The sequence below is a fragment of the Bos grunniens genome, chromosome 6, assembly GCF_055505025.1.
Source record: "Bos grunniens cultivar Pamir isolate PY7600 chromosome 6, Bosgru_T2T1.0, whole genome shotgun sequence".
NCBI classification, from domain to species: Eukaryota; Metazoa; Chordata; class Mammalia; order Artiodactyla; family Bovidae; genus Bos; species Bos grunniens.
Window position 1 is genome coordinate 58780691 of NC_141170.1, and position 26780 is coordinate 58807470.

Here is a 26780-nt window from a genome sequence, read left to right on the forward strand (position 1 = left end):
GCTTAATGAAAGAATGGTTTAATACAGAATCTCCATATACTTATAAAGAGAAAAATAATTTATAACAAGATTCATGTTATGGGATACTGAAGTGAAGTGGCTGAAGTTATGACATGAATTATACACTGCTATAAAGATCAGAAAAATATCCTGACCTACTCCATAATAGGGTGAGTTCTCTTCTTATAACTTATCACAGAAAGTAAAAATCTTGGACCTGCTACTTCTGGACAGTGGAGTGCTCTTCAGCCTGGGGCAGAGGGGTGAGGGCAGGAAAGAGAAGATTCCCGGGATAAAATATCAGGTCTTTACTGAACAAAGTTCAGTTCAGCTGCACTTGCCTCCTGGAGGCATGGAAGGCTCTGAGTCAGTGGTAGTAAGAGGAAACCATACTCTGATACCAAGCAAAGATTATATAGTTTTTGATTTTTGAAATTAGTAAAATAAGCTGAGCATTTAAAACATTTCCATAGTTTTTAAGTCATAGTTAACATGAAAATTCTTTGGGGATTTAAAAATAATATGTCTGGTTCAAGTATAAAAAGTCATGTTTCATTGACATGCATTACTGATAATGCTTCAGCTAAAAAAATTTATTACTACTAAATGAAATCTACCATTTTTATCCTCACTTCAAGTGAGGAAATTAGAGCTGAAATGAATACTAGAGCTGAAACAGACCTAAATATTCATCTTGAAGAAGATAATATTCTCCTAAAATCATGACATCTGAATTGAAATTTAGGAATTTATGTAACACTATTCAACACAACTGGATTCTGAAAATAGAACGTTAAATTCAAACGTTATAAATGTGTCTGTGAACATGTTCTTAAACAGCAGGATTTATAGTTGTAACTTACTTGATTTAATATCAATTTCTGTTGCCATGATGAAAAAAAGTCAATAGACCCAGAAATAATAACCATAACCAATTCTTGGAAGGCAATTGATAATACAGTCAAGATGAACTGACTTTTAATATAATTAAAATAGTGCTACAATATATTTTAATTGAGCATCAGAAATGATTTACCAGGGCTTCACTGCTATGTGCCATTTGAAAGAACCGTTTTCACCTGATCTTTGAATAGACCCAGAAATTTGTATACATTTCTTGAACAACAGGTGTGTCACTTACATTCAACAGTTTGACCTTGTCCACAGAATTACTACTTAGATGGAAATTTGCTTATAGTCATTTTGTTGTTGTTTTTTTAACAACAGTATTTGGCCTAAATAGCCAGAAGGGAGAGCTTATGTTCACTGTGCTTAGGATCCTGGAAGCTCTTCCAGTGAGAACGTTTTCACTCTGAATGGACATATGAACTAGAACATTGGACCTTTCTGGTTTTCCTATTTCTACTCAACCTCAATCACATTACAGAAGATCAACCTCGATAGTGATTGAAATGTTTAAACTACAGCTGACTTGGTACTGAAGAGTGATCTTCAGTGCAAGATCATCTTTTCCATACTTATGCTTGCTAATAAATGCCTCACAAATTAACTTGGAAAACAAGTCTGTTACAAGGCACACAGTTTCCCTTGTGGAAAAATTGTTGAAGCTTTAAAACCAGTGTCCTAAGTCCAGACTGAAAGTTACCAAGAGTGAAACCAGTTCTAACAGCTGTCTAACCTGCAGACTCTGGGGAAAAAAAAAAAATCTACTCCTGACCCTGTAGAAAAAATTGCAAGACACTCACATCTATGGTCGAGGATGCCTGGGTAGAGAGGAAGGTAAGTTTTCTTTAGGTTTTTCCCCTCTTCTGAGTATTGATGGTGTGGAAAGATAGCCAGGCAAGACAGTCTTGGGCCCAACCCAACGATAGTAAAAATGTGGAGTTGGTAAGTGAGATCTGATCCCTTGCGGACTGGGAAACGGCAATATGACTGGAGGCAAGGCAATCTCTATGGGTTTCAGTGGAATCATTCTGTCTTCTGGCCGAGATCTCACAAAGTTTGTTGGCCGTTCATGTGGTCTGGCAGATGTATTCTTCATAATTGTAGGCACTAAAGGATTGGTGGTGGGCTTGCTGGGTTTTCTGACCTGTGAGGAAGAACTCACTTGATTTGTATTTTTCTGTGGAAGAGATGTTTTTGTTGTTAATGTCTCCGGCTGATTAGCACTCACATTAGTTTCTCGACTCAGGAACTCAGCAATTTTCATTTGGATGCCGCTGTTATCAGCAATGGAAGATTTTGGCAATGACATTTTCTGTTTCTTCTTCTTCTTCTCCCGTTTTGAAGATTTACCCAACTCAATCCCCTCCAGTAGACCCTTTGCTGCTGCACGGGCCAAAACATCTTTCACAGACACTGTCTCAGATGGGTCCCGCTATAATTAAAGAAGCAGTTAGTAAATGTGGGAGTTAACTGTTACCATGTATATCACAAATAGTTACCAGTGTTTCAGTAAAGATAAAAGAGTATCATTATTATACTAAAAGAAATAGTTTTTAGGCTTCAGTCCCTACTATATCCCATAAGCTTCAGGAAATTACTTTCATTGTACTCAAACCTCCCCATCTGTGAACCTGATAGAAAAAAAAAAACAAACAGAATTACAGAGCTTATTTCTTGTCTGTGAGCTAAAATGAACTAGATGTTGACAAGTGCTTAGAGAGGTGGGGGTAGAGAGGAAGCAAGGGAAGAACACTCAGGAGAAGCATAAAGATAAAAATAGGGATTTTGGCCAGACAGTAATAATTCTTTTTCATGCCCTTTAGGTATTTATGAAATAAGCATACCATTATGAAATGTTCACAAAGTTCCTAGGTTCTTTGTATGAGGCTTTGTTGTTTCTTAATCCCTAAGTATGAAATAGATTGGGATTTTATCCTTACCTCCCTTGTTAGAACAGAAATAAAACAACCATTGGTAATTTCAGATGGTTCCATTCTAAAAAATTTGTCAGTAGACAAATGTATTTCCTTTAAGGAGCACAGTGGAAGGACAGGGGGACTAAGCCTGCAATAGATAACAGCAAATAATTAATAGTTAGAATGTTTTATTTGCCAATCAAGGGAGACAGTAAATTGCAACAAAGCACACACGCATCCACCAATTGTTAAACAAAAATTCCAAATAAGAATAAAATGTCAAGGCGAGCAATCAGAATGGCAGAGTACAGCATGACGTGAGCCAACCTCCTCTCACAACTATGCAAAAAAAAAATCTACATATGGAACGATTCTCACAGAATATCTATTGAACACTGGCAGAAGACCTCAGACATCTGAAAGGGCAATAAAATCTCCACATAACCAGGGAGGACAGAGGAAAAATGAGGGAGAAAAGGATCAAAATGGAAGCTGTGCCCCTGGGAGGGAACTATGTAAGAGGAAAGGTTCCAGCACCCTGTGAAGTCCCTTCACCAGTAAGGAGAGGCGCTTCCTCAGAGGAGAGCGCAGAACCTGTCTGCAGCAGGCAGAATAGAGAGACCTGTACAGACAGTCAGTGCCTCAGCTGTGCACTCCCCAGCCTGAGACACGCATCCACTGGTGCAAGTAGGGGCTGGGCGCTGAAGCTCGGGCTTCAGAGGGCCAATCTGGGGAGAGGACCAGGGTTGGCTGTGCAGAAACAGCCTGAAGGGGCTGGATTCTGGTGCGACTGCAGCCAACAGTGTATGCAGAGAAAGCCTGAACCCACCATAGTGGTGATGTACCATTGTTGAGGGCATGTGAAGGGAGGGGCGGAACCTGCCATAGCAGCCTCTTTCCCTGCACACACACTCCAAGACAATAGGACACAGGCTACATGAGTTCCAGGAGCAAGCACCAATCACTGCGTGTGAGCTCCAGGAACTGTCATGAGCCACTGACAGTATCACAAGTTCCAGGGGCATGAGCAAGCTGCCTCTGAGAGCTCTGGGAGTGGGCACTAGGTGTTACTCTGAGAGAGAATGCCAGCAACTGCATCTGCACACACTCTGTCAATGGGATAATGGATAGCACACAATGAGGAAAGAGGCAGCAGGCACTCATACTGAAAACAACCCTCACACAAAAAATAACCCACACAAGCTACACAGGGCTGGTCCCACATATAAACAGCCCTCTAAGGCCACAGAAGATAATTCCTAAAAGGGAAAAATATGCAACCTAGAATACTATACCCAGCAAGATTATCCTTTAGAACAGAAGAAGAGAGAAAGAATTTCTCAGACAAGCAAAAACTAAAAGAATACAGTAATACTAAGCCTATCCTAAAAGTAATATTGAAAGGTCTTCTCTAAATAGGATAGGAGCAAGAATTTATAAAAAAGAGAAAATCATAACTGGAAAGTAAGTAATGTAAGCCAGCAAAAGGATTAACATGAAGATGTAAAAGAGACATCAAAATCATAAAATGTTGGGGAGGCGAGTAAGAAAATGTAGATTTTTTTGAGAATGTGTTTGAGCCTGTATTACTATCACTCTAAAGCAAGTTGACACAGAAAGGGGTAAACACACTTGAAAAACAGAATAACAAGTCAAAAACATACAACAGATTTACAAAAGCCAAAAGAAGAGAACACAAACATAAAAGGAAATCATCAAATCACACACACAAAAAAAGGAAAAAGTAACAAGAAATACAGAATCAACTGGAAAACAAGGTTTAAAATGGTAATAAATATATATCAATAATTACCTCTCAATGGCCTAATTGCTCCAAACGAAAGACAGAGTGGCAGACTGGATTTTTTTTAAAAAAGAGCCTACAATATGCTTCCTTCAAGAGCCCCACTTTAAGACAGACAACACACAGGTTCAAAATGAGAGGATGGAAAAAGATTTAATGCAAACAGAAATGACAAGTGGGGGTTGCAATAACCAAATAAGACAAAATAAACTTGAAAAAAAAAAAGGCCAAAAAGAGATATATAATAATAAAAGAATCAATATAAGAAGAGGTTTTTACATTCATCAACATACATGTACCTAATATTATAATTATTGTTCAGTTGCTAAGTTGCATCCAACTCTTTTGTGACCCCCATGGACTGTAGCCCGTCATGCTCCTCTGTCCATGAGGTTTCCAAGGCAAGAATACTGGAGTGGGTTGCCATTTCCTTCTCCAAGGGATCTTCCTGACCCAAGGATTAAACCCACATCTCCTGCATTGGCAGGCAGATTGTTCACCACTGAGCCACTAGGGAAGCCCTGCACATAATATAGGAGCACCCAAATATATAAAACAAATACTAACAGATATAAAAGGAGAAATTGATGAGAATACAATAATAGTAGGAGACTTAACATCCCACTCACATCAGTGGACATATCTTCTGGACAGAAAATCAATAAAGTAACAGATCCTAAATGATAAAAGCACAAAATGCACAGCCAACATTCTCTAGGGATGATCACATACTGGGGCACAAAACAAGTCTCAATGAATTTAAGAGTATAGAAATTATCTCAAGCATCTTTTCTGACCATAATGGCATGAAGCTAGAAATCAACCACAGAAAAAGAAATGAGGAAAAAAATGACCACATGGAGACAAAATATGTTATCTTAAAAATCAGTGGGTGAATGATGAAATTAAGGAGGAAATTTTAAAATACCTTGAGACAAATGACAATGAAATCACAACAAAATTTATGGGATGCAGCAAAAGCAGTTCTTAGAGGGAAGTTCATAGTGATAAAAGTCTTCCTCAAGAAACATCTAAAACAACTTAACCTACTACCTAAAAGAATTAGAAAAAGAAGAACAAATAAAACCTAACATCAGCAGAAGGAAGGAAATAATAATCACAGTGGAAGTAAATAGAGATGGCAGTTCCTTAAAAAACTAAAAATAGAGCTACCATATAATCCAGCAATTCCACTCCTGGGTATATATCTTGAAAAAGATGAAAACTCTAATTCAAAAAGATACATGTACCCCAATGTCCATAACATCACTATTTACAATAGACAAGACATGGATACAACCCAAGTGCACATCAACAGATAATTGGCTTAAGAAGATGTGATGCTATATACATATATATTGGAATATTAGCCATAAAAAGAATGAAATATTGCCATTGCAGCAACATGGGTAGACCTACTAAAGAATATTATACTTGGTGAAGTCAGAGAAAGGCAAATACTATATGATATAACTTAAATGTAGAACCTAAAAATAATACAAATGAATCTATATACCAAATAGAAAGACTCACAGACATAGAAAACAAACTTATGGTTACCAATGGGAAAAGGGAGAGGAGGAAGGGATAAATCAGGAATATGAGATTAACAGATCTAAACTATAATACATAAAAATAGATAAGCAACAGGATTTACTGTATAGTAAGTACAGGGAGCTGTATTCAATATCTTGTAACAATAGAAATGTGTATATATATATATATAAATAAATATAATGGAAAATAATCTGAAAATATATATATTCACTTATATATACACCTGTGAGCTTCCCAGGTGATCACATGGTAAAGAATCCACCTGCAATGCAGGAGACCCAGAGTCAATCCCTGGGTCTAGAAGACTCCCTTGGAGAAGAAAATGGCAACCCACTCCAGTATTTTTGCCTGGAGAATTCCATGGACAGAGGAGCCTGGCGGGCTACAGTCCATGGTGTCACAAAGAGTCAGACAGGACTGAGTGACTAAGCATGCATATATATACATAAATATATTTCAGTTATATATAACTGAATGATGTTATGATATACCTGAAATTAATATAATATTGTAAACCAACTATACTTCAACTTAAAAATGAAAAAATCTAATGAAATACAATACATACAGATTTTCCTCTATTTTTGCCATATTACATTCTTAGAAACATCATTCCTGACAGACAAATCAAATCACTCACACTGGTGAATTTGGTTATATTGTGCAATAATTCTGTTTGCTACTAGATGGTGATTTAGTTTGTGCTGTGTTAAGAAGCTGGCAGAAATAAGGTTGGCTGTTAACTACCAACAAGAATTATTAAGGAAGTAAAGAAAGAAGGGAAATATAGATGTGGTTAACATGTCCATCTGTGAACTGGCAAAGGAAAAACATCAAATTAAAAGGAGGGAACAAACCATATGCCTATTAAGATCCTACTATAAGAATTACAGGGACATCCCTGGTAGTCCAGTGGTTAAGAATCTGTCTTGGAGTGCAGGGGATGCAGGTTCAATCCCTGGTTGGGGAAGTAAGATCCCACATGCCTTGGAGCAACTAAGCCCACACCACAACTACTGAGTCCAACACAGCCAAAGAAATAAATAATTTAAAAAAAAAGAATTACAGGAAAAGTTCAGAACAAGGGAAATAAGTTAAAAATTGGAGACATTTTAAAATACCTTATTAATTGTCACAGTCTTGAAGAACTAACTGGTGTCATATATCATTAATAGACATACTCCTTATCTTGATGTCCAGAGTTTGGATGGAGTATTACAGTTCTTCTTCTCTGCTGCTGTTGCTGCTAAGTCACTTCAGTCGTGTCCGACTCTGTGCGACCCCATAGACGGCAGCCCACCAGGCTCCCCCATCCCTGGGATTCTCCAGGCAAGAACACTGGAGTGGGTTGCCATTTCCTTCTCCAATGAATGAAAGGGAAAAGTGAAAGTGAAGTCGCTCAGTCGTGTCCGACTCTTAGCGACCCCATGGTCTGCAGCCTACCAGGCTCCTCCGTCCGTGGGATTTTCCAGGCAAGAGTACTGGAGTGGGGTGCCATTGCCTTCTACCCCTAGTTTAATATATCATTTTACCCAAAAGCTATTATGGTTATTCAGGCTATTTTTATTTCAATCCTTGTGGGTGCCAAAGGCTAAACAGGTCTAAGAAACATATATTTTCAGATAATAAATATCCAATTTTCTTGCTACTTTCTAAGGTTATTTTATACTTTCCTTTTATTGAAGCATGTATCTAAGACTCAGGATACAAAGTTTATATTCAATTTACCCAGAAATCAATCAAGTCGAAGCCCAAATGCCTTTAACCTTATTTAGCAATAATAATAACAACAACAAAACAAATCTTTTAGTGTACAATACAATTCACATACCAAGCCATTGCAAAGCTTTTACAGAATCTACTTTAAAGTTGTAAGAAGTTAGGGTATTTGGTCATATTAAAGTCCAATAAAAAAGAAATGAAATGCCTTCTAACTTAGAAAATTGTAATTTTTCACTTTCAAAGATATTTAGTTGAGTTGTTTAGAATTCTTTCTTTCTTTCTTACCTATAAGGTTGTACTTTAATCTCGTGGTCTTGAAATTCCAGTGCTTTCTTAACAATAGCTTCATTTTCCTCTGGATAAACTGAACATGTGCAGTAAACAATAGCTTGAGCTCTGGTAACTATATTTAAAGAAGACGGAATATAATGACTCCATTAACAATTGTGAACAAATCTCTTGTGTTTTCAGTGGTGGTGTGGTTCAGTCACTAAACTGTGTCCAACTTTTGCGACCTCATTGCAACCTGCCAGGCTCCTCTGTCCATAGAACTCTCTCTGGGCAAGAATACTGGAGTGGGTTGCCATTTCCTCTCCAGGGGATTTTCCTGACCCAGGGATCGAACCTGGGTCTCCTGCATTGCAGGCAGATTCTTTACCAACTGAGGTACAAGGGAAGCCCAGATATCTGTACTAATACCACACAGTTTTGATGGGAATGATGTCTACAGATGCTTGCATGGCTCCCCTTTAAAGCATGTATTAGTAATATAGTCTGGCCAATAAATGAAGTAAATATAACTGAATCATATAGAAATTGAAAATCCAATCCATGTGACCAACCTTATTACAAACACAAGCAAATAAATACTGCAGATTACCACAGCTTGACACTTCCAGCCATTCTTCCAAAAGCCATATCGCATAACTAGTTAAAAGGACTCTAGAGACAGACTTAAGTGTGAATCCCAATTCTGTTATTTACTGATTTATGAACCTGAGAAAGTTACTTACCTCTCCAATTCCTCAACTCTAAAGTGAGGTAATATTACTACCAGCAACTCACTCATGTTCACATTTACCAAGCACGTACTACATGCTAAGCACTGTTCTTACTATTCAATACATACACACAAAAACCCTTGCCCCAGGGAGCTTATTTTCTATGTTTCATTGACATAAGACATAAACAGGGCTTCCCTGGTGACTCAGTGGTGAAGAATCCACCTGCCAATGCAGGAGACATGGGTTCCATCCCTGGTCCAGGAAGATCTCACATGCCGTGGGGCAACTAAGCCCATGAGTCTAACCTGAGCTCTAAAGCCCATGGGTTACAGCTACTGAACCCACAAGCTGCAACTGCTGAAGCCCACGTGCCTAGGCCCCTACTTCACAACAAGAGAATCCACTGCAATGAGAAGTCTGTGCACCACAATTAGAGAGTAGCTCCTGCTCTCTGCAACTAGAGAAAAGCCTGCACAGCAATGGAGACCCAGCCCAGTCAAAAATAATAAATAATTTTGAAAAAACATAAATAAATAGATTTTGGAATTCCCGGCTGGTCCAGTGGTTAGGACATAGCAGTCTCGCTGCCAGGGGCCCAGGTTCTTAGTTCCCATTAGGGAACTAAGATCCTGCAAGCTGCGCAGTGAGACCCCACCTAAAACTAAAGCATTGGGCGGTGACAAATGCTATAGAGAAAATCAAAGCAGATATGGAGGATGGTTAGTTTCAAGAGATTATCTTGCAATTTCAAATAGAGCAATCATAGAAAGAATTTTTAAAATGTATTATTTATCAGCTCCCTAATCTTCCAACCAACTCATTTCATTGATCATATACATACTATCATATTCAAAATAGTGTTCATTAATAGCATCAGTTAAAAGGACAGAACCCCTCCATGTTTTTCTATTTTGCCTAATTTCTACTTCATATATGCTATATCTTTATATATTAAATCATCTATACCCTATACTAACCTTTGAGCCTTTGGAGGTCAGGATTTATCCAAACTCATATTCTTAACAACTGGCTTAATACCTGACCCAGAATAGACATCTGATAAACATGCACTAAGTTAATAAAAGTTAATGTAATTTCACAGAGTCTTCTAGATTTCCATATCTAAGTGTGAAAGGGCATTGGTACTCAAAATCTAAATGTAGGGATTGAAGCAATAATATAAATACTTAAATGGCCTTGTTACTCAGACTTTAAGAGATCTAGGCTTTATCCTTAATTCATCTATTTTCTTTTTAGTATTAAACAAATTAAGAGTTTAACTAAAGTTGGAATTATAGAAGAGTTGTTAGGGCGATACAAAACAGAAAAATTACATTGAAAAGCCAAAGAAGAGAAACAGAGAAGATGAAATTATACAACAACTGATGTACATAATTATTTCATTTCACCATTAAGAAGCTGATAATTCTTCTTGCTAACCTATATTTAAAATGATAGTAAAGCATATATTTTAGAGACTTAGATTGGTAAAAATAAATATTTTGTTATTTTAAGGAACTATGACTAAGGGTTCTGGGAAATCCACTTATGGTTCACACATCATTGCCTGAATATGATAAATGAAGTATTAGTGTTTCTAAGATTTACAACATATTTTCAGTTTGTGCTGATAACAAACTTACATTTCATGGCATGTGCTAGCTGTTCATATTGCTGTTGAGCAAGAACATGAAGTTTATCTTCTGATGGGCCTCCTTGAGAGAAATCCTTAAGTAAATCTGTATCTAAAAACAAATATATGCTTTAAAATATATCACTATTAGATTTTTCATATATTGCTGTGATCACATTATTTAATATTTTAATCATTTTCCCTATTAATGAGTTTTCATAGAAAATATTTTTTAAAAATACAGTACTATAAAAATGCTGACTTAAAATTTTAAAATCTGAATTGATAATTTTGCTTAGTTTTAATATTACTTTTCCTTTATTCTCCAAATTCTTATCATAGAGTTATCTAACCAGCCAAAAAATAAGTCATTCAAGCACAACAGATAGGATGCAGTCAGCCTGAGTATGAATAAAGAGAAAAAAGATCTATTTTCCAGGGCAGAAACTGATGGGCTACAGTCAGATATGAGAAAGAAAGAATACAGTTAAAAACATTAGCTTACTAAAAGAAATCTTGGAAGAAAAAACTCCAGGGAAGCAACTGTATGTCTTCATAATAGATAAAAAAACAACAGATCAAGAAATTCTTACAGTAATTTTTTAAATTTCTAAAACTATTTTTAACATATTTCTTGATAATATTAACTAAGATATATTGACTACTACTCTATATAGATTATTTTATTCAACAACCCCTTGAAGCATTATTATCCCTCTTAACACTGAGAAAATTGTTCAAGCATACATTAAATAACTTGTCTAAGGTCATACAGCTACTAGATCAAAACCAGGTTCTAGCCTGGCAATCAGACCAAACTTCTAAGCCCTGTTTTATTCTGCCTCTCAGTAACTCCCTGGAATATGTGCTAAGTCACTTCAGTCATGCCCGACTCTCTGCTACCGCCAGGCTCCTCTGTCCATGGGATTCTCCAGGCAAGAAAACTGGAGTGGGTTGCCATGCCCTCCTCCAGGGGATCATCCTGACCCAGGGATCGAACCTATGTCTCTTATGTCTCCTGCATTGGCAGGTGAGTTCTTTACCACTGAGCCACCAGGGAAGCCCCCTGGGAATATAAGAGGCAATTATTTATACCATATATTGGGCTGGTCCCCATTCCAGTAATATTACTAAAGGTTAATTAAACTTCATTTCTTTCCAATTTAGTTTTACACTTCACATTTTTCTAAGTCTTTAATCACTTTTTAAAGGACTATTTATACATTATTATACTCTAAAACCATATCAACTTACCTTTTTCACCCCATTTTAAAATAATTTCAAGTGGTTAACAAAGATCAATTTTATATATTCCTCAAATAAAGGAATTTTTTTAACCATTCTAAAAATGGTTGTAATGTTTTTCAATATTAAAGTGTTTTTCAAACTAATTCATGATTTCTCATGAATCTAAGTTTATGATCACTAAATTTATGACTAATATTTTTACCATAATCACTAGGTCAGCAGCTCCTTATCTGCTCTGGCTATTACCTCCTCAAAGTAGTTTCCTTCAATACCTTCCTTTTTTCCAAGCTTGCCAAAGACCACTTCTTGGCTTAGCTGGTCACCTTGTCAAGGATTTCAAAATATTACCAATATCTAGGAAACTTTATTTTCCCTTTTTGTCATTTGTGGTTCCCTTTGGTCTTTTCTCCCCTAGACTCTAGATTATTTTTACCAATGGTTTATTTTGTTCTGCGTTCCCACTTCAAGATGGCTCAGGCTAAGGCCAGTCTCACAGGAGTTCTAAGCTTGAGTTCTTTTGACTGCAGTGCTTATTGCAGCTGCTGCTATTACTTCCTCTCTTCTTTCAAAATTTAATTATTCTCTGATCATTTTCCAAAGTGAGTGTAGGAATTTTCTCAGTCTACCACACTCCCCTCTGAGCTGGTTATTCTTCTGTTTAACTCTCATGGAAAGAAATTTTCTATAGCAAGACAGAATTCCATATGGTTCAGTATAAGCAAGACAGAATTCCATATGGTTCAGTATAAAAATTGTGTGGTATAGTGGAATTGTTTCTATAGTGGAGTATAGTGGAATATGCTAACTAAGCTGAATTTGAATTCCAGCTTTGAATCTAGCTACATGACCTCAAGCAACTTGCTAAATTTGTCTGAATCTTTGTTTTTTTGTCCCCTTTTATAAAACAGAGATAATTACATAACACTATCCTCACAAAGTTATTGTGAATATTAAGTTATAATGCATGAACACTTCCTGGAATATCGATTGGGGCATAGCTGTACTCCATAAATACTACTTTCCCTCAATTTCTTTTCCTTCATTTTAAATTCTTTCCTTGCTAGAAATAGCAAATAGTTACTCAACATATTCTGAATGTTAGTGGAATGTCTTCTCTGTTTAATATCCAGTTAACCTTATCTATGCCTTTCACTATAAACAAGGGATTAAAGTGAGAATCAATTTCAGTTAACATACTGTGATTAACAGCATGATTCAAAGGGCTGGAGTCAGAGCAGTAGTGTTTGAATCCAGGCTCTGACACTTACTAGTCAAAACACCAAAAGGCTTCAACCTCTCTGAGGCTTGTATTCCATATTTGTAAAAGAGAAATAATAAGAGTTAACCACTTCACAGTGTTCTTGTAAGGACTCGATGAAATAATCCAAGCAAAGTGTTCAGTTCAGTGCCTTATATGTAACTGCTCAATAAACGTTAGTGTTAAAAATATTTCTTAGTTTATTAAAGAAGCAAATAAAATATTCTCAGAATTAACATTTGAGAAAAATCATAAAACATACATGCTGCAGGTTAAAGAAGTCTTGACTTTGAAAGTTTGTTTACAATTTGATTAGAATCATCTTAGGGCACAGCCTCTAGAGTTCAATTCAGTTCAGTTCAGTCGCTCAGTCGTGTCCGACTCTTTGCGACCCCATGAATCGCAGCACGCCACGCCTCCCTGTCCATCACCAATTCCCGGAGTTCACTGAGACTCACGTCCATCGAGTCAGTGATGCCATCCATCCATCTCATCCTCTGTCATCCCCTTCTCCTCCTGCCCCCAATCCCTACCAGCATCAGAGTCTTTTCCAATGAGTCAACTCTTTGCATGAGGTGGCCAAAGTACTGGAGTTTCAGCTTCAGCATCATTCCCTCCAAAGAAATCCCAGGGCTGATCTCCTTCAGAATGGACTGGCTGGATCTCCTTGCAGTCCAAGGGACTCTTAAGAGTCTTCTTGAACACCACAGTTCAAAAGCATCAATTCTTTGGTGCTCAGCTTTCTTTACAGTCCAACTCTCACATCCATACATGACCACAGGAAAAACCATAGCCTTGACTAGACGGACCTTTGTTGGCAAAGTAATGTCTCTGCTTTTGAATATGCTATCTAGGTTGGTCATAACTTTCCTTCCAAGAAGTAAGCGTCTTTTAATTTCATGGCTGCAGTCACCATCTGCAGTGATTTTGGAGCCCCCCAAAAATAAAGTCTGACACTGCCTCTAGAGTTAGGCAGATCTAAATCTTAATCCTGACTCTGTCACCAACTAGTTATATAACCTTATAAAAATGAATCAATCTCTCTCAGTCTCAGTTTTATTTATAAAATTCTCATAAATTTTAATGCCAATATCTTGAGCTCTGGTATATACCAAAATAGTATACTGGCCAGCATCTGTTCTGATTGCCTACATCGCTCTAATTACTAAATATTTTGAATATCCCCCTTGTCCATATTTCACAGAACTGGTGTAAAAATTAAATGGTATAATGGTTGTAAAATACTTTCTATATAAGTGCCTTATATATGGTAACTATTCACTGATCAGATGTATCTATCATTTTAATGATTTTAAAAATAATGATTTTAAGTAACTTAATTTAAAAAATATTAACAAATTTAAATAATTTAGAAATTAAAAGTTAAAGCAAGTACCTTCATGCTCATTTAAAATAAATTCTACTGGATTACTAACACCAAGTCCTGAACAACGAGGAAGCAGCAGAATCACTTTAACTTTCTGTAATCGATGATCCTTTAATTCGAGTTTCATAAATGTCTCATGAAGTATCTCAATATCTGGGAGAAAAAACACAGAAAATGTATGCAAAATATTAATTAAAAAATCTTATGCAGTATGTAGTTATATCTATTTATCACTATTCATTTTTAAATCCTCAACCACACAAAATGTCATTTTAATGCAACCAGAAAAGAGGATTATTTTCTGATAACATCCTTAAGTTAACACATGAATTCTCTTAATAGAGTCCTTCCTCCTTCACTTGAATGATTTTGAAGGTTAAATATCTTCTACATAAAATGTAATTTAAATTTTTCCATCCTGAACTTCAGATTCCATGTAAAGCAGTATGGTGTAGTGAACTTCCCTGGTGGCTCAGTGGTAAAGAATCCACCTGCATTGCAGGAGTCACAGAAGACGCAGGTTCCATCCCTAGGTCAGGGAGATCCCCTGGAGGAGAGCCTGACAACCCATTCCAATATTCTTGCCTGGAGAATTCCATGGACAGAGGAGGCTGGTGGGCTAGAGTCCATAGAGTCGCACAGTCAGACACAGGTGAAGCGACTTAGCATGCACGCCCAGTGTAGTGGAGGGAACAGGGTTTTAGAGGCAGAAATACCCAAGTTTGAGTCCCAAATTCACTATTTACCTGTGTGACAAGCCTCTATTTCCTTATTTGTAAAATGGGATATTATTGTCCACACCTCATTTAATTGTAGTGAGGATTGAGATAAAGTAGTTAGGCTTAGCATTGTGCCTAGTATACAATAAATGCTCAGTACTGGTTACTTCCCTTTCCCATTTTTTTAATCCCCTTTTATATTCTATTTTCCCTGGAAAAAATTTTATTAGCATTTATATTTTTTTTTAGCATTTTATAATTTTTACTTAAGCACAGTCTAAAGGCCCTTAGGGACCCTATAATTTAGGACAGTCTGCCTTCCCTCAGGTTGTAATTGTCTGTGACCCTAATATTAGGGCAACTCCTCCAGTCCTACGATGGCTCTCATTCTCCTCATCTGCCGAGGAGTCACTCTTGAAATTGCGATACCCTACCCCTTTCTTTTGTCTGATCAATCTTCTATTATGTCTCTTTTGAAAAAAAATTTTTTAAATCAAGTGCACCTTTCTCTTTTTTCCCCCTATTTTTAACTCTTCATTGCAAAAGTTCAAACATTATGTCAAAAACCCCATAATATATAGTGATTTTTCAAATGTTCATGATATTGCTTCAACAGTGAAACATTCATGCCCAATCATGTTTCATCTATATCTGCACACACTTCCACCCCCCATATTATTTTGAAACTATGAAATATTTCACCATTTATCTAAAAGATAAGAACTTCTTTAAAAATAACCCCATACATTTTAAAAAGTAATTCCTTATTGTCATCAAATTATAATAGCATCCAATCATGGCTCAAATTTTCCAAGTCTCACACATCAAAATTTTTTTTAGTTTGTTTAAATCAGGAGTTACATAGTACACACATTGCAATGAGTCAATGTCTTACTTTAAATTTTTTTTGTTGACAGGTACCCTTTCCATTTTTTCTTAGCATTTATTTCTTAATATAACATGGTTACTTGTACTACTAGTTTCCCAGAGCCTGGATTTTGTTCTTTGCTTTCCTAGAGAGTAATTTAACATGTTCTTGTCTTCTGTATTTCCTGTAAATTAGTAGTTGGATCTTTAGAGCTTAATTTAGTTTCGAGTTCTTTTTTTTTTTTCCTTGGGAGGTAGAGGGCACAAAACTAATTCACAAGTGATGTCATATTCATTCATTAAATTGCCTTTATGGTATGAGCAAAGGTGCTGCAAAATAGTCATATTCTAATTCCGTCTTCTTTTTTTCATTTATCAGTTGGAATGCTTCTAAAATGAGACACTTTCGTTCTTCTACTACTTGGTTACCCAGTGGTTCCCATTCTCTCTACTTAAATAGGTAAAAATTCATAAGGGTAATAAAACCAGAAGTAGGAAAATCCCATGGACAGAAGAGCCTGTTAGGCTGCAGTCCATGGGGTCGCACAGAGTCGGACACGACTGAGCGACTTCACTTTCACTTTTTCACTTTCATGCATTGGAGAAGGAAATGGCAACCCACTCCAGTGTTCTTGCCTGGAGAATCCCAGGGACGGAGGAGCCTGTTGGGCTGCCGTCTATGGGGTCGCACAGAGTCGGACACAACTGAAGTGACTTAGCAGCAGCAGCAGCAGGCATGTATATTTTCAATTTTAGTGATCAATGCTAGTTTTCCAAAGTCACTGTACAAATTTATAATCCAACTAGCAGTGCTTGAGCATTCCTAATGTTCCATACCTTGCCAGCACATGGTATGACCATCTTTGAAAAATGAAAGTTTTCATTTAGATGAAGTTCAATTTATCTTTTCCTTTGTTGTGCTTTTGGTGTTTAAACAACCACTGCCAAATTCAAGGTCTGAAAGTTTTACCCTTGTGTTTTCTTCTAAAAGTTTGATAGTTTTACCTCTTATAAATAGGTTTTTTACCCAGTTTATGTGTATGATATGAAGTAGGGGGTCCCAACTTTATTCTTTCACATGTGGATATCCAGTTATCCCAGCACCATTTGTTGAAAAGACTATTCTTTCTTTGTTGAATGGTTTTGGTACACTTGTTGAAAATCAGTTGACCATAAATGTAATTAGGGCTTTACATTTGGATTCTCAATTCTATTCCATTGATCAATGTTTATCTTTGCATGAAATATTCCCTTGGTTTCTCTAATTTTCTTGAAGAGATCTCTAGTCTTTCCCATTCTGTTGTTTTCCTCTATTTCTTTGCATTGATAAAGGACAGAAACGGTATGGACCTAACAGAAGCAGAAGATATTAAGAACAGGTGGCAAGAATACACAGAAGAACTATACAAAAAAGATCTTCACAACCCAGATAATCACGATGGTGTGATCACTCACCTAGAGCCAGACATCCTGGAATGTGAATTCAAGTGGGCCTTAGAAAGCATCACTATGAACAAAGCTAGTGGAGGTGATGGAATTCCAGTTGAGCTATCCCAAATCCTGAAAGATGCTGCTGTGCAAGTGCTGCACTCAATATGCCAGCAAATTTGGAAAACTCAGCAGTGGCCACAGGACTGGAAAAGGTCAGTTTTCATTCCAATCCCAAGGAAAGGCAATGCCAAAGAATGCTCAAAGTACCACACAATTGCACTCATCTCACACGCTAGTAAAGTAATGCTCAAAATTCTCCAAGCCATACTTCAGCAATAAGTGAACCGTGAACTTCCTGATGTTCAAGCTGGTTTTAGAAAAGGCAGAGGAACTAGAGACCAAATTGCCAACATCCGCTGGATCATGGAAAAAGCAAGAAAGTTCCAGAAAAACATCTATTTCTGCTTTATTGACTATGCCAAAGCCTTTGACTGTGTGGATCACAATAAACTGTGGAAAATTCTTCAATAGATGGGAATAACAGACCACCTGACCTGCCTCTTGAGAAACCTATATGCAAGTCAGGAAGCAACAGTCAGACCTGGACATGGAACAACAGACTGGTTCCAAATAGGAAAAGGAGTACGTCGAGGCTGTATATTGTCACCCTGCTTATTTAACTTCTATGCAGAGTACATCATGAGAAACGCTGGGCTGGAAGAAGCACAAGCTGGAATCAAGATTGCTGGGAGGAATATCAGTAACCTCAGATATGCAGATGACACCACCCTTATAGCAGAAAGTGAAGAGGAACTATAAAGCCTCTTGATGAAAGTGAAAGAAGACAGTGAAAAAGTTGGCTAAAGCTCAACATTCAGAAAACGAAGATCATGGCATCTGGTCCCATCACTTCATGGCAAATAGATGGGGAAACAGTGAAAACAGTGTTAGACTTTATTTTGGGGGGCTCCAAAATCACTGCAGATGATGATTTCAGCCATGAAATTAAAAGATGCTTACTCTTTGAAAGGAAAGTTATGTCCAACCTAGATAGCATATTCAAAAGCAGAGACATTACTTTGCCAATAAAGGTCCGTCTAGTCAAGGCTATGGTTTTTCCAGTGGTCATGTATGGATGTGAGAGTTGCACTGTGAAGAAGGCTGAGTGCCAAAGAATTGATGCTTTTGAACTGTGGTATTGGAGAAGACTCTTGAGAGTCCCTTGGACTGCAAGGAGATCCAACCAGTCCATTCTAAAGGAGATCAGTCCTGGGTGTTCTTTGGAAGGACTGATGCTAAAGCTGAAACTCCAGTACTTTGGCCACCTCATGCAAAGAGCTGACTCACTGGAAAAGACTCTGATGTTGGGAGGAATTGGGGGCAGGAGAAGAAGGGGACCACAGAGGATGAGATGGCTGGATGGCATCACCAACTCGATGGACATGAGTTTGAGTGAACTCCGGGAGTTGGTAATGGACAGGGAGGCCTGGCGTGCTGCAATTCATGAGGTTGCAGAGAGTCAGACACGACTGAGCAACTGAACTGAACTAAACTGATGTTTATCTTTATGCCAGTACCACATTGCCTTGATTACTAAAGCTGGGTAGTGAGTTTTAATATCAAGGAGTATGAGTCCTACAACTTTGTTCTTTTTCAAAGCTATTCCATGTCCCTTTGATTTCCATGTGAATTTTAAGACAATTCGATTGTCAATTTCTGAAAAACACCACCTAGGTTTTTTTTAATAGGGATTACATTAACTTTGCATTTTTTTCATAGATTCCTTAGAATTTTCTATATACAGAGCATTTTATCTGCTGATTCTAGATAACATGGCTTTATATATTTTGAGACTGTATTAGTCTTCTTTAGTACTGTATATTTACCTGATGAATTAAACATGTTCTAACTGTATTTCTAGTAATTTTTCTTGACTTAGCACTGCTTTCCTGTATCTCTTTTTGTTAGTATGTTTACTGGATATCTTTTTCTGTCCAATTTTTAATACGCTTTTATGTTAGGGGTATCTCTTACAAACAGCATTTTACAGTTGATCTTTAAAACCATATGATTATCTCAATAGATGCTAAGAAAGCCTTTGACAAAATTCAACATCTATTTATGATAAAAACCCTCCAGAAAGCAGGAATAGACGGAACATACCTCAACATAATGAAACCCACAAACCCATAGCAAATATTATCCTCAATGGTGAAAAATTGAAAGCATTTCCCCTAAAGTCAGGAACAAGACAAGGGTGCCCACTCTCACCACTACTATTCAACATAGTTTTGGAAGTTTTGGCCACAGCAATCAGAGCAGAAAAAGAAATAAAAGGAATCCAAATTGGAAAAGAAGAAGTAAAACTCTCACTGTTTGCAGATGACATGATCCTCTACATAGAAAACCCTAAGGACACCACCAGAAAATTACTAGAACTAATCAATGAATATAGTAAAGTTGCAGGATATAAAATCAACACACAGAAATCCCTTGCATTCCTATACACTAACAATGAGAAAATAGAGAAATTAAGGAAACAATTCCGTTCACTATTGCAACGAAAAGAATAAAATACTTAGGAATATATCTACCTAAAGAAACAAAAGACCTATATATAGAAAACTATAAAACACTGGTAAAAGAAATCAAAGAGGACACAAATAGATGGAGAAATATACCGTGTTCATGGATCGGAAGAATCAATATAGTGAAAATGAGTATACTACCCAAAGCAATCTATAGATTCAATACAATCACTATCAAGCTACCAACAGCATTTTTAACAGAACTAGAACAAACAATTTCACAATTTGTATGGAAATACAAAAAACCTTGAATAGCCAAAGCAATCTTGAGAAAGTAGAATGGAACTGGAGGAATCAACCTGCCTGACTTCAGGCTCTACTACAAAGCCACAGTCATCAAGACGGTATGGTACTGGCACAAAGACAGAAATATAGATCAATGGAACAAAATAGAAAGCCCAGAGATAAATCCACACACCTATGGACACCTTAACTTTGACAAAGGAGGCAAGAATACACAATGGAGAAAAGACAATCTCTTTAACAAGTGGTGCTGGGAAAACTGGTCAACCACTTGTAAAAGAATGAAACTAGAACACTTTCTAACACCATACACAAAAATAAACTCAAAATGGATTAAAGATCTAAATGTAAGACCAGAAAATATAAAACTCCTAGAGGAGAACATAAGCAAAACACTCTCTGACATACATCACAGCAGGATCCTCTATGACCCACCTCCCAGAATATTGGAAATAAAAGCAAAAATAAACAAATGGGACCTAATTAAACTTAAAGCTTCTGCACAACAAAGGACACTATAAGCAAGGTGAAAAGACAGCCTTCAGAATGGGAGAAAATAATAGCAAATGAAGCAACTGACAAAGAATCTCAAAAATATACAAGCAACTCCTGCAGCTCAATTCCAGAAAAATAAACAACCCAATCAAAAAATGGGCCAAAGAATTAAACAGACATTCTCCAAAGAAGACATACAGATGGCTAACAAACACATGAAAAGATGTTCAACATCACTCATTATCAGAGAAATGCAAATCAAAACCACAATGAGGTACCATTTCACACCAGTCAGAATGGCTGCTATCCAAAAGTCTACAAGCAATAAATGCTGGAGAGGGTGTGGAGAAAAGGGAACCCTCTTACACTGTTGGTGGGAATGCAAACTAGTACAGCCACTATGGAGAACAGTGTGGAGATTCTTTAAAAAACTGGAAATAGAACTGCCATATGACCCAGCAATCCCACTGCTGGGCATACACACTGAGGAAACCAGAATTGAAAGGAACATGTGTACTCCAATGTTCATCACAGCACTGTTTATAATAGCCAGGACATGGAAGCAACCTAGATGTCCATCAGCAGATGAATAGGTAAGAAAGCTGTAGTACATATACACAATGGAGTATTACTCAGCCATTAAAAAGAATGCATTTGAATCAGTTCTAATGAGGTAGATGAAACTGGAGCCTATTATACAGAGTGAAGTAAGCCAGAAAGAAAAACACCAATACAATATAATAACACATATATATGGAATTTAGAAAGATGGTAACGATAATCCTGTATGTGAGACAGCAAAAGAGACACAGATGTATAGAACAGTCTTTTGGACTCTGTGGGAGAGGGCAAGGGTGGGATGATTTGGGAGAAAGGCATTGAAGCATGTATATTATCATATGTGAAACGAATCGCCAGTCCAGGTTCGATGCATGATACAGGATGCTTGGGGCTGGTGCACTGGGATGACCCAGAGGGATGGGATGGGGAGGAAGGTGGGAGGGGATTTCAGGATGGGGAACACATGTACACCCATGGCAGATTCATGTCAATGTATGGCAAAACCAAAACAATGTTGTAAAGTAATTAGCTTCCAATTAAAATAAATAAATGTATATTTAAATACATAAATAAATAAATAAAAATCCAGTATTGATGCTGTCTTGTAATTTAAGTATTAGTCATGCATATTTAATGTTTAATTGATTTATATATTCATATTTTAAGTTTAATTTACATACTTATTTTCTATTTATTTTGCCTTGTATATGTTAGTATGGTGTTTCCAATTCCATATTCCACATCTCCCCCTTAGCTATTAGTTTTACATTCTTTATTTATTGATTGCCTCCAATATTATAACACATTCATTGTTTTAGTCACTAAGTTGTGTCTGAATCTTTTGCAACCCAATGATATAATACCTTTATCATAGGATGAGAGAACACATTAATTCTTTTCCTTCTCTAAATTATATACCATTATTTTAATTACATATGACACATGTTTTTAGCTCCACAAGACATTAGTTTACAATCCCGCAAGATATTAGACTACAACTATTTAGATTTACCTATGTACTAACCTTTTCCATTGCTCCTTTCTTCTAGCACCTATAACTTTCTGTATGAGATAATATTCCTTCTACTCAAAAAATAATCTGTAGTATTTCATTTATTGTATCCGCTGGTGACAAACTCAGGTTTTCTTTTCTGAGAATATATTTCACGTCAAAGGAAATTTCTGCTAAGTAAATAAACCTAACCTGGCAGTTTCTTTCTGCACTGAAGATACTATCTCTGGCCTCAGCTGTCTTTGTTGAAGTAGCTAATTTTTATTTTTATTCCTATTTCATTAAAGGTAATATGTATTCTCTCTCTCATTGCTTTGAACATGGTTCTCTATCTTTGGTTTTCAGCAGTTATGCTATGATGTGCCTAGCATGTTTTTTTACACATTTATTTTTGCTGGAGTTCATAGGGCTTCTTGAACCTGTGACTTTCATCAAGTTTTAAAACCCCTCCACCTGAATTTCACATATTGATTCTTCTCAACTCCTTTTCTCCTCTTTTTCTGGGTTCCTAATCACAACATACATGAGATCACTGGATCACTGAGTGTCATGTGTATTTTATGATCTCTTCCATATTATTCATCCTTTTCTCTCTCCAGATGTTTCAGTCTAGATAGTTTCTTCTGACTCATCAGTTCACTGATTCCTTCTTTTAGTTCTAATTTACTGTTAAAATCTATTTCTTAATTTCACATATTGTATTTTCAGTTCTAGATTTTTCTTCTGGCTTTTTAAAAATTCTAAAAGTTTTTAAAAGTTCTAAAAGTTTTTTAAAGTTCTGGCTTTTTAAAAGTTTCTAGTTCTTTGCTGAAATTCTACAACTTGTCATTTAGTCTTTTAAGAATATTAATCATAAAGTTCACATCTGGTATCTCCACTGGACCTTCTGTGGGTTTTCTTCTATTGCAGTATTTTTCTTTTTATTTCACCCACATCTTTCTTCTTCTTTTTTTTTTTTTTTTTTTTTTTGAGTGCCAGACACTGTATTTGAAAAAATTTAGGAGATAATATGAGATTCAGGATATTGTTTCTTTCTTCCAAAGAGAATTTACTTTTACCTCTGGTACACAGTGAAGCCTGGGCACTAGCAATGTTACATCACCGTAATTCAATTGGGAACTGAGATGACTGGAATTTGGGCTTTAGTTCATCAAAGGACTGATCACTACCCAGAGTGTACTTCTGTGCTCCAATGAAATCCTGGGAATTTACAGTCTACCTCTCCATGTTAAGCCCTGAATTCTACTTATTGTCTCTCTGACCCTGTGAATCTGTCAAAAGATTAGTTTTCCAGCTCCACTGAACCTATAATAAAATGTTATCTTTTGTCACAGCTTGATCCAGTGGAAACATTTTTTAAAAATAAGAAGCCTAAGGACTTAGAATCTGGTCCTAGATATTAGCTTTGTCCCTTAAGTGCTCCTGTGATTGTGTTCTTATTTATTAAGAGATGACAATTTCTACCACTTACTTTAATTATTGTTTGAACCTCAAATTATGTAGTAGCTGAACGTTAAGCAATATACCAAAATGCTAATATATTCATTAATTTAAACTGCAGTTGTTTAACCAATATTAAGCAACAGTAGTCTGATATAATATAGTGGGGATTTTAGGAGTATATTTCATATACAGAGTTTTGCATTACAAAAAAAAAAAACAAATTCAAATATTTTTAACATTTCTAAGTCTTACAGAACATAACACAAAGCAAATAAATATATGTACATACTTTTACATCCCATTTTTGTGAAAAGGTTCTTCAGGTCAGGATCCTTAGCTTGTGACTGCACTCCACACACAAATATTTTTGAGGTATTATTATTTGTTAAGACTGACATATGGGCAACTGTGTACCAGGAACCTGTATTGACCATTAAGATATCATCATCCATATTTAATAAAGCCTTTACGGAATGGACAGCGAGACTTCGAGATTTGTCCTACAAAATAAGAGTATGATTAGAATTTCAAAGGGTTTAGGTAAAACAAGGTATTGGCAGAAATCTTGAGGTTACCTAGCCCATTTTGAGTTTAAAACACCTTAAATATATGTCACAATATAAAGTTAGCAGTTCATATTTATAAACTTTATAAATTTATATGTATATATGTTTATGTTTATAAAGTTAACAAACAAAATTGGTTTAGCTTAAATTATGACTGTTATCATTTAACTGTTACATAGTGATAGAACAACAGACTGGTTCCAAATCGGAAAAAGAGTACGTCAAGGCTGTATATTGTCACCCTGCTGATTTAACTTATATGCAGAGTACACCATGCAAAATGCCAGGCTGGATGAAGCACAAGCTGGAATGAAGATTGCTGGGAGAAATATCAGTAACCTCAGATATGCAGATGACACTACCCTTATGGCAGAAAGTGAAGAACTAAAGAGCCTCTTGATGAAAGTGAAAGAGAATGAAAAAGTTGGCTTAAAACTCAACATTTGGAAAACTAAGATCATGGCATCTGGCCCCATCACTTCAAGGCAAATAGATGGGAAAACAATGGAAACTGACAGGCTTTATTTCTGGGGGCTCCAAAATCACTGTAGATGGTGACTGCAGCCATGAAATTGAAAGACACTTGCTCCTTGCAAGATAAGCTATGACCAACCTAGACAGCATATTAAGAAGCAGAGATATTACTTTACCAATAAAGGTCCGTCTAGTCAAAGCTATGGTTTTTCCAGTCACGTATGGATGTGAGAGTTGGACTACAAGGAAAGCTGAGCACTGAAGAATTGATGCTTTTGAACTGTGGTGTTGGAGAAGACTCTTGAGAGTCCCTTGGACTGCAAGGAGATCCAACCAGTCCATCCTAAAGGAAATCAGTCCTGAATAGTCACTGGAAGGACTGATGGTGAAACTCCAATACTTTGGCCTCCTAATGTGAAGAACTGACTCACTGGAAAAAACTCTGATGCTGGGAAAGATTGAAGGCAGGAGGAGAAGGGGATGACAGAGGATGAAATGGTTGGATGGCATCACCGATGCGATGGACACGAGTTTGAGTAGGCTCCGGGAGCTACTGATGGACAGAGAACCCTGGTGTGCTGCAGTCCATGAGGTCTCAAAGAGTCAGACACAACTGAGCAACTGAACTGAACTGAACTGATAGTAATAAGGCAATGCCAAACCCCCCAAATGTGATTAATAGATTACTGGTGTCCTGCCTTAGCTCCCATTCTTAAACTTTCATGAAAATGTACTCATCTGCCACTGCCATTCTTTCTTCCCCATCACACTGTCATCTAACTGGCTGCTAGCTCACAGAGATTAAAAGTAAGATGGTTGACAAGTTTAAAAAGGGCGCTAAGCAGATGAGTTTATACAACTGGTCTCAGTGCTCAATAGGATGTCACCACAAGATAAGGCCAAGAGACACTACCCAAGAATGCAGGTACTGTGAAGGGATAAACCTTACAAGATCAAAGTGATTCTGAGGCAAGAATTGGAATCTAAGGACATAAAAATTAATTTAACTCAATTTCTTGAACCTTTTATTTTTCATTCTATTGAAATACCATTATAACTCACGTTCTCTTCCTGTATTGATAGCCATTATACATATCTTACAAATCAAAGCTGTAAGACTATAGTAAAGAGATAATGGGAACATATTACACATTGCATTTTCAAATGCAGGATGGCACTAGCATCTTCCTCAGAAACAAAAAAAGAAAAAGGAATCACCATGCCTTCTCTTGAATCCTCCCTTGGGACAGAAAAATACAGCTTTTCAGCTATAAGCAATACAAGTTCCCCCATCTATGGTGTCTTGGAAGGAGAATATGTTCCTTACAATATGCCCACTTCACATGGGGCAAAGATGCCAAAGTACAACAGGAAAACTGATGTAGCAGTGTTAATTTTATACTTCTATGTGGAAATTAGGCCTTATAAACCTCCTTGATAACCTATACAAAATATAATCAATTTCTTAGGTTTTAAGTAGAGAAATTCTTTGGGTAAGCAGGATTATTGAGAGAATCACAATATTGAGAACCACAGTGAAAGTAAAAATTTGTTTACCTGAAATATAAGTTTATAATCTTTAAAAAGATCTATATTTAGAAGATCACTTTTAAGATGAGATGGAAAAATTAAGACATCATAGCAATGTTGATCCACAGCAAAGACTTTATTATCAATATGCAATACAGATTTGACTTTATTATAACCATTTTTCTTCAAAGTATAATAAACTTCTTCAGGGCTGTAAATACATAATATTAGGTTATAATTACAAATATAATACATAAAAATGTATTTAATATCAGCATCTTTTTCCTACAATAAATAAAAGTATCATTGCATATACTGCATTAATGGAACTTATAATTTAAGCCATCAGTAAGTAAAAAAAAATTTAGGGATAAAAAAGTTAACATATTTATTAAATTACTTTTGGTAATCTGGTG

General features: G+C 36.5%; 1 protein-coding gene across 8 annotated transcripts in view; it reads right to left on the reverse strand.

The window, feature by feature from the left end:
* Positions 1-2: 2 nt before the first annotated feature.
* NSUN7 (NOP2/Sun RNA methyltransferase family member 7) overlaps positions 3-26780 on the reverse strand; it is a 47556-nt gene continuing 20778 nt past the window's right edge. For 5 of the 8 annotated variants that reach the window (XM_086406021.1, XM_086406022.1, XM_086406024.1 and 2 more), the window contains exons 6-12: positions 26392-26575; positions 24084-24294; positions 14445-14588; positions 10553-10654; positions 8191-8308; positions 2847-2970; positions 3-2338 (exon numbers count right to left, since the gene is read on the reverse strand). In XM_086406021.1, coding sequence (XP_086262147.1) covers positions 1709-2338; positions 2847-2970; positions 8191-8308; positions 10553-10654; positions 14445-14588; positions 24084-24294; positions 26392-26575 — 1513 coding nt within the window. In that variant the 3' untranslated portion in view covers positions 3-1708. Of the gene's footprint in view, positions 2339-2846; positions 2971-7304; positions 8309-10552; positions 10655-14444; positions 14589-24083; positions 24295-26391; positions 26576-26780 lie in introns of all 8 variants that reach the window. The other 3 variants (XR_015165450.1, XM_086406023.1, XR_015165451.1) reach the window with 2 other exon arrangements.